Source organism: Phyllostomus discolor, chromosome 3, assembly GCF_004126475.2.
Source record: "Phyllostomus discolor isolate MPI-MPIP mPhyDis1 chromosome 3, mPhyDis1.pri.v3, whole genome shotgun sequence".
Lineage (NCBI taxonomy): Eukaryota > Metazoa > Chordata > Mammalia > Chiroptera > Phyllostomidae > Phyllostomus > Phyllostomus discolor.
The window spans coordinates 92,095,007-92,111,754 of NC_040905.2; the positions used below are offsets into that span (position 1 = coordinate 92,095,007).

The 16,748-nt window shown below is 45.4% G+C and overlaps 1 protein-coding gene across 3 annotated transcripts in view; it reads left to right on the forward strand.

Moving 5' to 3' along the window:
* The window catches only part of STYXL1 (serine/threonine/tyrosine interacting like 1), a 62,900-nt gene that overhangs the window by 33,026 nt on the left and 13,126 nt on the right, over window positions 1-16,748 (forward strand). For 2 of the 3 annotated variants that reach the window (XM_028522166.2, XM_036020794.1), the window contains 3 exons: window positions 2,829-2,890; window positions 7,562-7,709; window positions 12,474-12,619. In XM_028522166.2, the coding sequence (XP_028377967.1) occupies window positions 2,829-2,890; window positions 7,562-7,709; window positions 12,474-12,619 (356 nt within the window). Of the gene's footprint in view, window positions 1-2,828; window positions 2,891-7,561; window positions 7,710-12,467; window positions 12,620-16,748 lie in introns of all 3 variants that reach the window. The other variant, XM_036020795.1, reaches the window with a different exon arrangement.

Genomic DNA, 16,748 nt, shown 5'->3' on the forward strand with positions numbered 1-16,748 from the left:
ATCTACAGGGTCTGGCACAAATAATGCCCCTTTTTATTACAAAATCTTTTATTACAAATCATAAGTATGTAATTCTGCAACATAACAGTAATATACTCGAGCACACCATATGACATTTTAGGTGAAATGTTCAAATTAAAATATAAATTATTATACACATATTATTATCCTACCAACCACACTGAAGCAGGCATTACTTCTGCTGGATTCTGTATATTAATGCATAAAATTAACTTACAATGTACTGTGCATTATTGCACTTGTTTCTTTAATATGTTCAACTTTACAACTTTATTAAAAATAAATTTATAATTAGACAAAATCACAACTATATAAATTAAAGTTGATTAGGATTGAAGGGAACTGAGGTTTAAGAAAATCTGCTACAGTGAGGTCTCAGGATCTTTTCCTAAATGGAAGCACATAAGAGGTGAGGGGGAAAAATAGATCAAAGCTCCCAGCTGCTTCTCCCTAAGACCTCTGTCTTTCACCTTCCCTAACAACCTATGTTGACAGCCCCTGAGTGCTCTTGAACTGCACTGCACATGGGCAGGAGTCCCCCAGCAGAGCCGTATCCTGGGCTCCATCTCCATTCAGTGAGATGCCACTTACAAGGTTTCCAATTTAGAGATTTTTTTTTTCACACCCCATTCTTTTTCTGTCAGCTCTCCTTCTCTTCCACACGCATTCCACCTGACTTTTTGCCAGCCTCACTCACTGTTTTCCATTTCTGGTATAAAACATCATTCATCATAAGAGAACATACCATGTAGATGGGTCTGGTATTATTTAATTCACGTTGCCTCATCACAGCTAAGTACCATTTGTTTTGTCCATTTCCTTCCACATCTGATAGATGCCACAGTTTCACTCCTCTCTCCTTGAACGCAAGACCTTTGCCTCTGCCTCTGACAAATGGCCTTGCTATCTTTCCCCAGAGGCTGGGGCACAAGGGCCCTATCTTTAGGTGTTATCTGGAACCAACAGTAAGCTCTTGTGGCAGACTTGAATTTTCTTAGGCAGGCACTTTAAGGGGGGCTGGGGTCATTACCTAGAATGACCTAGAGTGGCCTTGAGCTGTTTCTCAAGATTTCTCAGAATAAAGATATCTTCAGATATATGAAGTTTTTTCTTCTCCAATTGATTTATGAATTCTTTATAAATTCTGGACATAGGTCTTCTGCTAGTGATTTGTGGTAGAGATATTTTCTCTTACTTTGTGGCTTGCCCTTTTACCTTCTTAATGTTGTATTTTGATGAAAAGAGATAGAAGTCCTTAATTTCAAGGATTAGATTTATCAATATTTTCTTTTGTGGTTAGTGCTTTCTAATGTCTTTTTAAAAGTAGACTTTGTTTTTTAGGTTTTAGGTTCACAGCAAAATTGAGCAGAAAGCACAGGAGGTTCCTATATACTCCCTGTCCCCACACAAGCATGGCCTCCCCAGCTGTCTGCATTCAGCACTATTATGGTGTACTCATATATGTTGGAGTTGATGAAGCTACTTTGACCCGTCATTGTCACTCAAAGTCCATACTTTACATTAGGGCTCACTCTCAGTGTCATATATTCCGTGGGTTTAGACAAATGTATAATGGCAGGTATCCATCATTATAGCATTTTACAGAATAGTTTCACTGCTCTTTCAATCCTCTCTCCCCACTAACCCCAGGAAACCAGTGATATTTTTACTGTCTCCACAGTTTTGCCTTTTCTGGAATGTTGTATTATTGGAATCATATAGTATGTAGTCTTTTCAGATTGACTTCCTTCATTTATATATGAATTTAACTTTCTGCTGCATTTTCATGGCTTAGTAGCTCTTCCCTTTTTAGCATTGTCTAATATTCCATTGTCTGGTTGGACCACAGTTTATTTATCCATTTGCCCTCTTAAGGACTTGCATCCAAGTTTTGGCAATTATGCATAAAACTGATATACACATCTATGCGTAGGCTTTTGTGTGGTGACAAGTTTTCAGCTCATTTGGGTAAAAAACAAAGAACATAATTACTGATAAAAGAATGTTTAGTTTTGTTAGAAACTGCCAAACTGTCTTCCAAAATGGCTGCACCACTTTGCAATCCCACCAGCAATGAATTAGAGTCCCTGTTACCCCACATCCTCACCAGGATTTGGTGGTGTCTGTATTTTGAATTTGACATTCTATTAGGTGTGTAGAGGTATCTCATTATTTTAATTTTCCATTCACTTCTACATATGATGTTGAACATCTTTTCATATACTTATTTGCCATCTGTGTAGCTTCTTTGTAAGGTGTTTGTTCCTACCTTTTGCCCATTTTTAATTGGGTTGTTTGTTTTCTTATTGTTGAATTTTAGGAACTCTGTATATTTTGGATAACAGTCATATGTAGGGTTTATGCATAACATCCAATTTCCATTCCATGTTCTCCCAACTTTGAAGAGCATCAGTAATGCAGCTGCCCTTGCAGGAGCATTTGAACCTTAGTTCCTTGGTTCTAGAGTCTGAATTTGGGTCTAAACCCCATGGGGGCATTTAGTATGAGCTCACCCTGGCTTTGATTTTTGTCCTTGTTTTTTTGGGGGGGCCTCAGAGAAAACTGCCCCTAAGTCAAAGATACAAAGTCTCACTACCCCTTAAGGGGACGTGTGATGAGGTGTGATGAGGTGGTGGAGTCATGGTGTGTGCAGCTCAGAGTAGTGGAACAACACCTCAAGTTGTGAGTGGATAGTAACTATCACTTATCGGCCAAATAAATAGATGTTGATCATATGAGTTCACTAAGTAGTTTGGTCATGTGCTCTTTTGCAAATATGTTATTAGTTAAATTCTTTTCCTTTTCAGATGTGCGTTCCAAACGGGAGTATGATGAAAGCCATGTGATTACAGCCCACCGAGTGAAGAAGGTATACTGGCAGAGTCAGCATCTGGGGCAGGCTGGCTACCGTACAGGAGGGCAGGAGGGTGGGAAGTTTTATCCTAGATCAAGGAGGCGGCACATACTGTTGGACCTTGTGGGCAGCAGAAGCAGGACGGCCCCTGTGCATCCACCATGAGGGTCTCCCACACTTCCCTCACACTTCCCTTCTGGGCAGGGGGCTCCACTGGCAAGCCCCCCTCCCCTCCCCCACTGCCAAGGATGAGAATAAGTCTACCAAGACATGATCGGCTTGGGGAGGAAAGGTGGCCAATCTCTCAAAGGAGAAGGGCCAGGAGCCTGTTCCTCAATGGGCTTTTATTGGGTCTGTTTACACAAGAATTCAGGTAAAGCTCATTAATCACTGCCAGGCAGTAAGGATCAAACAATGGATAACAAAGAACTCGGAGGGCCTATTTTGAGTCAGGGTCAGATAGCCAAAGACCTGTAAAACATTGAGGAACAAACTTACTTCTTGTTTGGACCCTTATCATTTAATTGAGGGCATTCTAAACAAAGCAGGTTTCACAGGATTTTACATATTCTTTCTTAGGCCTGATTGCCCGGGGAACCTGCCCTTTCCAGCACAGGGCTGCACCACCCTCTGTCATTGTTTCAGGCTTAGGTGGAGTAAGGGAAGTAAGGCAGCCAAGAGATTAGAAGATTTCTCACAGACAGTGAGGACTCAGGGTTTGTTAAAGCCGAGGGGCAAGGGTCCATCACCCCCTTTTACTGTAGCCCCCAAAGTCCTTTCTTGGGGGCCTCCCACTTGATTGTGCCTGTGTTAGGTCATTCCCCCTTTGGGGAATCTTACCCATCATTGGCTAACCGACCAAGCATTGGGGGCTAGTTATGGATGAAGTAAAAGGAGCAGAAGCTATGTTCTTAAGCCAGGGAGATAAGCTTTTGTCTCCTTGGTGGCTTACGGTCCAAGGTCGCTCCCTCAGCTTTAGCCTTGGTGGGAGTTACAGCTTCTGAAACTAGGCAGGGTGGTTCCCAATAGTCCCCCACACTTCCTAGGGTGTCCCTCCCACCCTCACAGTTAACAGCTTCATTAAGCAAATACTGATTTAATTCCTTTATGTGCCAGGCACTGTTTCAGACCCTGGGTATAGAACAGAATACTAGAGGCGCTTAATTCATTGTTCCTATCCTCACAGAGTTTTTGTTCTACTTAGGGAACAGACCATCAGAGGGTCTGTTCCATATAAATTTGTCCAAATTTGGTTTATGCTACTTAGGGAATAAACCACATAGATAGTCACAATAGCCCAAAGATGGAAGCCGCTCCTTTCCCTTCCCTTTTGATCTCGTCCCTTCCCAACTTCCTTTCTGCATTCCAATTATTTAAAAAGACAGAGCCCTGCAACAGTCACCATGCCCGCTCCTGCGGTGAGGCCCTTTCCCCCACCCCCCACAGGGTATCTTCTCTCTCAAATGGCTGTCAAGCCTAGCAGCCTTCACTCAGGATCCATCTGTGGGCTGTGCAGCCCTGACTACATTCTCTGCATTTGACTTCAGGTTCTTTCTTGCTTCCCTGTTTCTTTTCCGTCTCTTTGGCTTAGCTTCATTTTCTTCTGCTGCTGCCTGTAAAGAAAACCACTGGTCTACCCTTGTTCCCTTCATACCTGTTAGTACACTTTCTTTCTCAGAGATTTCACCCAAGCTTCCAGCTTCAAGTATCGACATAGTTGAGCTGTCCTGTCAATTTTACTTGTAAAAATGTCTCATAAAATTCCCACAGCCACCGTGCTGTTATGCATTCTGACTCTGGCTCTTTCCCACACCTAACTAGAGAAGGAGCACAGGCCCTGGCTCAAGTATTTTTCCAGGATAAGCTTGCTGCCTAACAAGCTTCCCCCAGACCAATCCATCATTACCTGTTTTCCTTTTTTTTGCCCTTGGATTTTCAATTCTCTGGCTCTGTCCTCTAGTTCTAAATCCCCATTTCAGGCCTTTCCCTGCTTTTTACAGTCTGTTCAAAGCCCCTTCATGATGCATGGCCCTCCGTTCCCAATTTAGCTCTCAAATTGGCATATTCTTTCGATTCTGACAGCACCCCCAACTCTGGAAAAGAGCCATTCTCTCTTTCAGCCCTGCAGAACTCCTTAGCCAGACTGACACCTGTTGCCTCCCCCTTCTCAACATTTTTTTTGCCAGCTGATTGCAGGCCTTTAGGGAACTCCTAGGCCCAACAGGACACAGAGCCCTTTAACTCCATGTTCACAGCCTATTCTACCTGATTCCACCACCTCCCTCTCCAGCCTCACCTCCACATGCTTCTACTCTCAGCTGACACCTCAACAGCATGCCCTGCTGTATTTCCTTGGTTCTAAGATGCACATACTCCCCTAGCCCCCTTATTTTAACATTTCTGAAATTGGAATATATCCTAGAATTGATTTGTACTTAAAAAATGATTTTATTTATTTCTAAAGAGAAGGGAAGGGAGGAAGAAAGAGAGGGAGAGAAACATCAAAGTGTGGTTGCCTCTTACACACCCACTATGGGGGACCTGGCCCACAACGCAGGCTTGTGCCCTGACTGGGAATTGAAGTAGTGACCCTTTGGTTCACAGGTTGACACTCAGTCCACTGAGCCACACCAGCCAGGGCTGATTTGCACTTTTAAGGTGGCACTGTCTTTCTTTTCCCAAAAGTGCATGTGGTGTACATCTATTATTTTCTGCTTGGCACCCTTCCCTCCTTTTTGAGGCAGAACTTCTCCTCTCCCAGTTCAAACCAAGGGGGTTGAGTGGTGCTCCCTAAAATAGTACCCAGACCCTGGCCACACATCAGCCGAGGACGAACATTAAACAAATCAGAATTGGAATTAAAGCAGGTGGCTCGTTCTATTCCATGGGTGGTGTTTGGAGAACAGGAGTCTGAGTACTGCTGGTGGCCATGACTTGGGCCTCTGGGAAGGCTGTCTGAGAAGGTGAAGTCAGTGTGCAAGGGGAGCAGAGGGGCAGTGCCTGAGAGGAATCTGGGTTTCATAGCCCTGGTTCAGATTTTCCTGGGGACCATTTGCTCCATACCCAGCCAGAAGTATTGTTATACGCCAACAAATCCCTCTTTTTCCGTCCATTCCTGATTGCAACTGTTGGTAAGCTGGTGGTGTATCTTACAAGCAATGGTCTCTTAAGATCTAGGAAATAAGAGTCTGTGTGGTCCCCTGAGCACACTGCTTTCTCTGAGCACAGGGGGTTGTGTACTTTGCTCATCACTGTATCCTGGATGCTCTGTGTGGCCCCGGGATCTGGTGGGTATCTATTTGTTGACTACAGTGAATGACTGGAAGCTGTTCCTTCTGCCTCAAACACCGCCCCCCCCCCCCCCCCCGCCCAACTCTTGTCCATCTGGAGAATTTCCACTTGCCTTTGCAGTCTCACCATATTGCCTCTACTCTCCCTGTGCACCTTTTGGAGTCCTCCAGACCAACTCAGGCATTTCCCTTACAAAAAAATTCTGTATTCCTGAACTGAGCACAGTGTAAGGACATACTACGTCCTAAACAAATGTTTATTGAATAAACAAATAAATGTCTAGCCACATCTCTCCCTGCTCTCCCACCTGCTCTAGCCTCTATGGACTGTTCCCCACCTTTTCCTTTGCTCATGCTCTTTTCCACATCCAGAACCCCTCTTTCCTCATTATCGCCTATCTAAATCCTGCTCATCCTCGGAGCACCACCTTTCTGCCAATTCCTTTAGACAAACACAATTCCTCCCTTTCGTTTCTCAGAGAGCTTCCCTGGTCTGTACCTGCCTGGGCCTTGCCTCCCTGCCTTGTGGTAGAGTAGATGTGCACTTGTCCTGTCCCACCTATAGGTCCTCTGTCAGGGCTTCTGTGTCAGCCAGAGAGGTTGTAAGGGACAGAGTTAGGCTCAAGTTCCCCTGAGTAGAGGGGGCATTTGGGAGTCATTGAGAATGAATGAGGACTAAGCTCTCAGCTGCTGCCCAGCCAGGCCTCCAGGGGCTCTAGAGCAGTCTGTGGGATCCTAGGCGAGTCTGGTTCTGCGAGAGCTCATGCCCTTCTTGCCAGGAGGTACCCATTGTTCCTGCCCCTGCAGTCCATCATGATGGTGACTGAACAATCTTAACGATCTCATGGAGCTGTTTGCCTGTTCCTTCCTGTAACCATATTTATGACCTAACGTGCCAGGAAGTGTTCTTGAAGTTCAGGATACATCAGTGACTATAAAAGGACAAATGTTCCCGCTCTCACAGGGCTTACATTTGAGCTTACAGTTGGCCTAATTTTATCTGCTTGCTTATGACTTCTTCTTATTCAAGTCTTCCGCTTACTGCCCTCTTATGGGGGATTTTGGCTTTGGCCCCTATAGGCAACCACTTACTCCCAGAGAGAGGATGTCTTAGTTCAGTTGGTGGGTCAGTAGGCTACCTATTCTTTTGTCATGCACTTATTTCTAATCCACAGCTTATTTCTAAGCTGTGGTCAGCTTTTCACATTAGGGGAAGTGGGTATGGAAGATCCTTGGAATTTAGTAGACTCTCTGGTCAACTCTCAGCGCTCAGTGCACATGTGTAGTCAGGAAAACAGGCAGATTCCTACCTTCAGTTCCTCGCAGTGCTGGTGTGCAGGGAATATTTGCTCAGCCGAACCCATCTGCCAACAGGCTTCTCTTGTGTTTTCTTTAGAAGGCAAATGAATATCTTATCCCGGAGTCTGTGGATCTGGAGTGTGTAAACTACTGTGTAGTGTATGATCACAGAACCAGCTCCCTGGGCGTACTCCTAAAACATGATGATGAAGATAATGATGAGTACTCTGACAATATTGGAGGAGGTAGGTTTTTAAACTAGCTGTAAGGATAATAGTTAGCAGTTATTTAACATATTTGCCACATGCCAAGAACCATGCCCTGTGCTCTACCTGGGTTAACTCATACAGTCTGCAGAACATCTCTATGAGGATGGCAATATGAAGAACTAGGAAGGGTCTGAGATTTTTCTTTCCTTGCAAGATGGCAAGTGAGCCTATCACCATTTCAGAGGTGTGGCTGAAGGCTCCTTGATGAGGCTCTTGGGTTGGAGACAGAGGACTCTATTACTCAAAGCAATAAAAGTAACCAGAATGTCATCATTTTCCTACACTGGAGCCCCACACCATGGTTCTCACAGGGTGACATGAAGAGGTTCGGTACACCTACCCATGTAGTGCATTGTATTGTAGGAGAAGAACTCTGAGCTTAGGGGGCCTGAATCTTATATAATGGGCAGAAAGCCTGCCCATCTTTGGCTCTGAAGGAAAAAACTGTCTCTGTCTTCCAAAGCTGTTGGTTACACAAATACCTTTGAAAAGCCAGAGCCTCATTTAAAGAACATGTGGAGAGATCTAGGATGGCGGCAGAGTAGATAGAAGCTACACTAACCTCCTCCCAGGACCAGACTGGAATTTTGACTAAATTATAGAAAACTCACCCTGCAAAACCAGCTGAACATTAGCTGGAGAGAAGCCTTATAACAAAGGACTTACTGAAGAAACCATATCACTCCACTGAGACTAGTGGAAGTGCAGAGGCACGAGAGGGCTGGCTGGGCTCCCATGGGTGACAGCTGAAGTTTTGGAGGGATATTTCAGTGGCTGAGGGGGAGTTCCCCCTGAGGAGTGTGGGGTCTGAACCCCAAGCTGGGCTCCCCAGCCTAAAGCACTAGAATGGGGGAAGGAACCCAAATAACATCCAGCTGTGAAAAGCAATGGGGTTTCTCTTTGCCAGGGAGAGATGGCTGGAGACACAGAGAGCCTCTTACAGGATCAACACAAAACTTAATTTGCAGCCACTCATCCTGGGCTGTGGCAGAGGAAGGGCAGAGTGGGTTAGAGACATGCGAGGAGAGTCTGGGGTTGGTGGCTCTGGGGAGAGAGATGAAGAAGCAGCCACCTGTACTGAGACATTCCCCATACAGCAGAATCCATCTTTCTCAGGCATAGCACTCCTCTCCAAGTGGCATTGGCCCGAGGAGAAGCAAGAGCTTCACCCACAGGGATCCCTTTTGCTCCCCGCTTTGGAACTTTCTGCTGAGTACAGCTATCTGAGTGATTAAGTCTAACAGAAAAGATGGATTTCTGGGAGCATTGAGGCTTTAACTGACACTCCCCAGGCCTGCTACTGGTAAGAGCTGGCCTTGGTGCACATCCTGTTTCTTTCTGCACACACCCAGGCCCAGCAGAGCAAGCCACAAGCTGTGGATTGCTGATAGTTCCAAACTGGTTGCCCAGGGCCAGTCACAGGCAGCATCTGGCATAGGTCTGCACCAGAGTCTGTACAGATCTACCTAATACATACAAAGACAAAGAGGCAGCCAAAATGGGAAGACAAAGAAACAGGCCCCAAATGAAAGAACAAGAGAATTCTCCAGAAGAACTAAGTGAAATAGAGGCAGGCAATTTATCAGATAGAGAGATTAGAGAAGTGATTATAAGGATGCTCAACAGCATGAAAAAAGACACAGAAACCATAAAAAAGGACCAATCAGAAATAAATAATGCAATATTTGAAATAAATAATACACTGGAAGGAGTTAACAGTAGGTTAGATGAAGCAGAGGATCAAATCAGTGATTTGGACGACAAGGTAGAAAAAAAGACCCAAGCACAGCAGCAAATGAATTAACCAGTAAAATAGACTCAGATAGAGAGCAGGCTGATTGCTCTGGGGTGGAGGGCTAGGGGTGGAAGGATAGAGCAAAAAAGAGAAAGGATTCATGGACACGGTCAACAGTATGGAGGTTGTGGGGGGCAGGGAGGGGGGCAGGGGTGGAAGAGGGTATAAGGGGGATAAATGATAAGAGAAAAAATACAATAAAACTTAAAAAATAAATAAAGGACACATGGGGGTATGAGAGACCATGGAGAATTGTCTCCTAATAGGTAACATTCCCATTTTGTACACAGAGAAATTAGGACCCAGAAAGGCAAAGTAACTTGCCCAAGATCTTATACTAGTAGATTAGTTATCTATTGCCATATAGAAAATTACCTCCAAACTCAGTACCTTGATATAGTAGACATTAATTATCTCATAGTTTCTGTGGGTCCAGAATTCAGGAGTGACTTAGTTGGGAGGTTCTGGTACAGCGTCTCTCCTCAGGTTGTAGTCAAGATGTCAGTCAGGGCTGTTGTCATTGGAAGGTGGGACTGGGCCAGGATGATCTGCTTCTGAGATGATTCACTCACACGGCTGTGGCCAGGAGGCCTCAGTTCCTAGTCACATAGACCTCTCCCTAGGACTGCTTGCAGGGCCTCCTGACATGGCAGCCAGTCCCTGCACCAGGCGCCCCCCCGCCCCCCGCCCATGAGTGATCAGAGAGAGAGGAAGGGAAAGCCAGTCTTGGGGCCTATACACAGTCATTTCCGCTACATTCTATTCATTAGAAGGTCACTGACTACAATCTATCCTTATGGGGAGGGGAATTAGACTCAACCTTTTAAAGAGAGGTATTTGAAAGAATTTGTAGACTTTTTTTTTTTTAAACTAAGTGCTGGGGCCAGGATTCAAACCCAGGCAGTTTGGCTCTGTCCAGTCTTCTAAGACCTGGGTAGTAATGTTGGAGAACCAGGCAAAGTCACTCCGGCCCTGAGCTGGAGCATTAAAACATGGTTGGTTGTAGTCTGGTTTCATGATGCTCCACAGCAGTTTCCATTCAGCCTCTGCTCTGGGCTGACCACCCCTGGCCATTGGCATGAGGCTCTGGTGTTTGTGGCTCAGTCACTAACACATGTGGGTGGTTCTGTGGGCTGGGGCATTTACACTGATGGTCACGGGGTGGCACTAGGCTTCCACCTTTGATAAAACCAGTCTTCCCAGGAGGGCCTTAGGAAACTATTCCTTCTTCCCCAAGCTTGTCTTGCTGGGTTCTGGTTAGTAATCCTGGGATTGTAGGCTGGACTCTGAAACCCTAGGGAACAGTGATCAATAACGGGAAGCCCCTCTCAATTCTCTAAGTGACCTCACTGCTATGGAGCGCTTGTTCTCACTGGGTAGGAAACCACAATCACAAAACAACAGCAAAACAACAAAAACCAAAACTACACACTCACACAGCTTGCCCATTTAAGGCAACTTTTCTCCTTTAAAGTGGATATCTTTCAGGTAAATGCAGAGTCTTTTGGGTAAAATACCATTTTAAGGTTTCTCTCATCACCCCCTCTGCCTCTCCACTGTTAAGCACCCACCTCCCTGACCCCCAAGGAAATCTGGGCATTGGGGCAGGAGGAACCTTCATCACATCCTAGAAGCAGGTGTTGGTCTCTGTTTAGTCCTTTTCTGCTCGCCTCTGGATAAGGTGCAGCTCAGCCTATGGGGCCTTTGGCCATGGGCTGTGCTGTGGCCAAAATGTCCATGTCTAGTGTAAGTTGTGAGTGGGTCCCTCCACCTTGGCCGTGCATGGTGTGGGCTCCTGGGGGACTCAGCCTTGGGCCTCCCTACCCAGGCTCCCCCTACCTAGGCTCCCCTGACCCTCCACACGTGCTCCTGATCCCTGGGCCTGCTGCAGCTTCTAGTGTTAGATTAACTACTCCCCACCCCACCTCTGCTGTGGCGGTCCCAGAATCCTAGTGGGGAATGGGACAAAAGCCGTTTTAGCACACAACCCGCCCACCAGCCAGTATGTTCTACCCGCTTAGTTGGGTGTCTTCTTAGGAGCCTAGGAAGTATGATCCCTTGTCTTGGCTTCTGGGACACTCTCTCCAAGCTCCTTTTAGCATGCAAAGGGCATCCCCTTCTTGTATGAGCAGCATTTCCCTCATGTTAAAGCATCCTTCCTTGCAATATGTGGGTCATAGACCCTCACAGTGGGCTCATGATATATGTGGGTGGAGTTTCCTGGGCCTGGACATCTATACCAACGGTGAAGGGAAGCTTTGGAAATTTTGGGATTCTTTTTCTTCTTCCTCAACAAAGCCTAACTTTCAAGACAATTGTTTGGCTAAGGACCTCAAATAATTTAACTTAAAGCTCAGACTGAGTGGTGACTCCCTTGTACTGGGTGGTCACCCCCTTCCCCTGAAGCGGTGGGCATCCCAGTTCAAGGGGTGAGAAAAGTAATGTCAACAGAGAACCTAGGATTAATGGGAATAGAAATGAGTGAATTTAATGTTTCAGAAACATTAGCCCCATTACATCCTTGGCTGGATATCTTGGGCTATTTGGGTAATTGGGATGTTCTCATGGCTTTTTGTCTAAGTAAGTCTCTACTTGTGTCCTGGAAACTGGCCTCCCTCCATCTCTGACCCCATCGCCCCTGTGTGTGACACTGGCAGGCGAGCGGCTGTCCGGCACACTGGCTGTGCTATGGACAAATAGGTGAATTTACGGTATACAGTATGCAGCATACAATATATGATACTATATATATGTTTACAGAAAAACAAAGATTAACCTACTTGGTGGTATGTTGCTTTTAAATTTTAATTGTAACACCCATCTCCATTTATATTTGCTTCAGCTTCCTAGAGGATTGCTTTTCAGAATAAAGTGGCCATTCATTGGAGCTTTCAACAAGTGATGAACCTGCAGGAAACATTCATTTCTTTGGTCTCCACTTTTAGGACTGGTCCTCGGAGCTGCCATTGAGTGTGGTAGAGCGTTGGCCCGCCTCACCCACCACCCCATCCGTATCCTGAGAGGGGGATACGAGAGCTTCTCGGCCACATACCACTTCTTCCGGACACAGAAGATTATTTGGATGCCCCAGGTAAGGCATCCAGTGCTGAGCACAGCAGGCTCAGATGGGAGCATGGCCTTCCTTTGAGGGCCACAGGGTGGGGAGCAGAGCAGGAGAAAGAGAAGGTCACAGACAAGGGGAATAACTGCACATATTTAAAATGTACAACCTGGTAAGTTTTGACATGTATCTATACCTGTGTCTTGCCCTCTGAGGGGTGGGGTGGTAGTATAAGGGCCTGATCAGGAGTGCTATCCTAGTCATTTGTGGTCTTCTCAAAAATGTAGGTGCCTACTATCGGCCTCTCCCTGCTCTGTTACTAATTCAGGAGCAAGACTGAAAACTCCACTCCCTTCCTGTTACCGTTCTGATACACTGTGAAGCGGGTGTGTCCTTACTGCTGCTCCCCAAGGAGCTCCTTGTGTGAGTGGAATTGGAGGCACAAATCTGGGCTCTGAGACTGCCCCCTACCTCAGACAGAGTGACTTGTAGTTTCCTGCTTTACATGTGGCATCTGTTAAGTGAGATTTCACCTTGAGCAAAGGGGTTTTGTGACTAAAAGAAGTGTGAAGGCCGTACTGGAGGGAGATGATGATGAGACACGCAGTAGTTTTACCTTGAGGGGTGGCATGACCAGGGTACACTCAGATGACCTCTGATCATAGTGCAGAGAGCAGGGCAGTGGGGACAGAGTGGATCTGGGGAGACCTGCTGGGAGGTAGGGATGCATTGGTTAATATGGGGGGTGACGGAGAGGGAGGAGTCTAGAATAACGCCCTGGTTCAGGTGTGGGTGACAGGTGGCCTCTGGTGTGGCTCATTGAGGTGGTGGACACAGGAGGAGGGGGCAGCATGAGGGGAAGTCAGTGGGCTCAGTTTGGGCATGTTACTTGCAGATACCTGTTTCTTTCTTTTTAATTTAAAAAAGACTAATTACTGTTTTTAATTTTCATTTTATTTATTTATTTATTTATTTCATCCTTATCTGGGGACATTTTCCATTGCTTTTAGAGAGAGGGGAATGGAAGAGAGAGGGAGAGAGAGACAGACAGGCAGACGTCGATGTGAGAGAGACACATGGATTAGTTGCCTTCTTGTATGCATCCTCACTAGGGATTGAACCCGTGACCTTTCCGTGGACCACCTTTCCTATGGACCACACTCCAACCAACTGAATCGCAATGGCCAGGGCCAGATACCTGTTTCTTTTGCATTGGTTGATGTGGCAGCCAAAACTGTGTCATCTAGAATTAGCATGTGCTTGCTCTTTACAGTGCGGCATGCTTTGACCCATGCTACACCCTCTTCCCCTGCAGCCTGCATGAGCACAGGAAAGGAAGCTGGTTTGAAAGCAGCAGAAAGAGAGTTGATAGATTTGTGATAGGTGTTTAGTGAGATTTTTCCAAATGGAACTAGGATTTTGTTTGTCTCCAGCAAGTTGAGTGTCCTGGGTGAGGTCAGTCCAAGCCCTGGGAACACATCTGCAAACAGCAGGTCTAACTGCAGGCAAAAGGGTGGTGAATCTCTCGCAACTTGAGGATTTGCTCTGCCTGGTATCTGTTCTTTGATGCAGGTTTTTGAGGCTGACAGTGTGGGAAGGATGTTGGCTTGCAATGGGTTCACTGAAAAGGGACATGTGCTGAGGCCAGAAGGGTCCAAAGCCCTGAAGTGGGCAGTGAAGTGCCTGAGATACTTAAGATGCTATTTCTGAGTCAGACTTAGAGCCAGAGCAGTTTTTAGAGCTGGGTTTGACCTTTGAAGTTACCTAGGTCAGCATTTCCATAGAATACTGATGGAAAAATATGATGACCTCACAGATATTAGAAATGTCAGTTTATACAGTGCTGGTGAAACTTTTTTCTAACAAAGATTTCATTTATTTATTTTTAGAAAGAGGGGAAGGGAGGGAGGGAGACAGGGAGAGAAACATCAGTGTGAGAGAGAACACTGATCAAACACCGATTGGTTGCCTCCTGTATGCGCCCCACTGGGGATCAAACCTGCGACTGGGGTGTGCCTGGATGGGGATGGAACTGGCGCCCTTTCACTTTGGGGGGGGTTGTCACCCACCAATGGGGGAGGCACACCAGGCAGGGCTCTGTTTTCTTCCTTTTTCTTTTTTCAAGGTTTTGTTTAGGTTTTATTCATGCCAAGAATAAGCATGTAGCCACTGTTTTATTATAAACATCTGAGCAATAAGAGGTCAGCCCAAGGAGCCATTAGAAAACTTTTTACCAGCTCTCTGTTCCCTGGAGACACATTTTGACAACAATCTTAGACTGGCATGCCTTTCTGGCTGTTTTCCAACTTGTTTATAAAATTAGTTTTATTATTTGATGATGGTTTTTTCCCTAATCACATAATTGGTGCTCTAAAAATCTTTCCTTGAAACAATCATATTTTATAATCCCCCCCAGCTTTATTGATATGGAATTGATACATCATAAGTTTAAGGTATACAACATGATGATTTTATATATATATATAATGGTGAAATGACTACCATAATAAGTTTAACACATCCACCTCTGCCCAAAACTATCTTTTTTATGAGTGTGGTGAGAACACCTACTCTCTTAGCAGTGTGCAAGAATATAATACAGTGTTGTTAACTGCAGTCACCATGCTGTATATGGACCCCCAGGACTTCCTCCCCTTATATCTGGAAGTTCTCACCCTTTGGCCAGCACCTCCCTGTTCTCCCTCCCTGCCCGGTCAGCCCCTGGCAGCCACCACTCTGCTCTCTGTTCTATGAGTATGGCACTGTTAATATCTGCATATAAGTAAGACAATTTGTTTTTCTGTCTGACTTATTCTGCTTGGCATAATGCCCTCAAGGGTCATCTCTGTTGTTTTAAATGACAGTATTTCTTACATTTTCATGGCTGGATAATATTCCCTTGTATATGTATGGCATATTTTCTTTACCCACTGATGGACACTTGGGTTGTTTCCACGTTTTGGTTATTGTGAATAATGCTCCAGTGAGCATGGGCCAGTGCAGATATCTCTTTGGGATAGTGGTTTTGTTTGTGTTGGATATACACTCAGAAGTGGGATTACTGGATCATATGGTAGTTCCATTTTAATTTTATAGGAACCTCCATACTATTTTCCATAGTGGCTGTAGTTAGCAGTTTCTTGAAAGATTTTTTTAAAAGGTTTTATTTATTTATTTATTTTTAGAGAGGGAAGGGAGAGAGAGAGAGAGAGAAAGAAAGAGAAAGAGAAACATCAGTGTGCGGTTTGCTGGGGACCATTGCCTGTAACCCAGGCATGTGCCCTGGCTGGGAATCGAACCTGCGATGCCTCGTTTGCAGCCCACGCTCAATCCACTGAGCTACTGAGCCAGGGCAATTTCTTGAAAGATTTTTAAAAAAGATTTTATTTAGTTATTTTCAGAAAAAGGGAGGGAGAAAGAGAGAGAGAGAAGCATCAGTGTGTGGTTATCTGTCACGTGCCCCCCACTGGGGACCTGGCCCATAACCCAGGCATGAGCCCTGACTGGGAATCGAATCAGCAACCCTTTGGTTCACAGGCCGGCCCTCAATCCACTCAAGCCACACCAGCCAGGGCAGTTAGTGGATTTCTCTACTGCTGGACTTCTTTGAGTTTTTTAATGCTAACGTAAATGGTGAGTTTCTGAGAGAAGGATATTGGAGGTACTGTTTCCAACATGTACATAGTTCTCTGAACCTTTTTTTCACAGTGAACTGTGAGGGGCCTGTGTTTTTTCGAACACACTTTGGGAAATGTAGCTTTGGGCCTGGAATTTAGTAAGCTTCCATTTAAGTGGTGGCCTATTCTCCCTACCATCTGAAGAACTCATCAGAACTTCATCAGAATTCACTTGCTAATGACAAATAGGTTCTTGTGAGTTGTTTCATTTTTTTTAATATATATTTAAATTCTGGTGGCCTCCAAGTGTAATTAAAGGGCTGTTCTTCTCCTTACTTGCCCTCCCCTAGCTGGACACACCCTGGGTTTAAGCAGTTGTTCGCCACGGGATATTAGACTCCAAGTTTTAGACTCCACGGCCAAATACAAACAGGTACCATGGAGGCAGGTAGGATGTTGGTGTCTGGAGTCATCACGCTGTACCATGGTGCTATGCTAGGGCTAGGGTTTAGTCCTTTTGTTACCACCAGCCCTGTAACTCT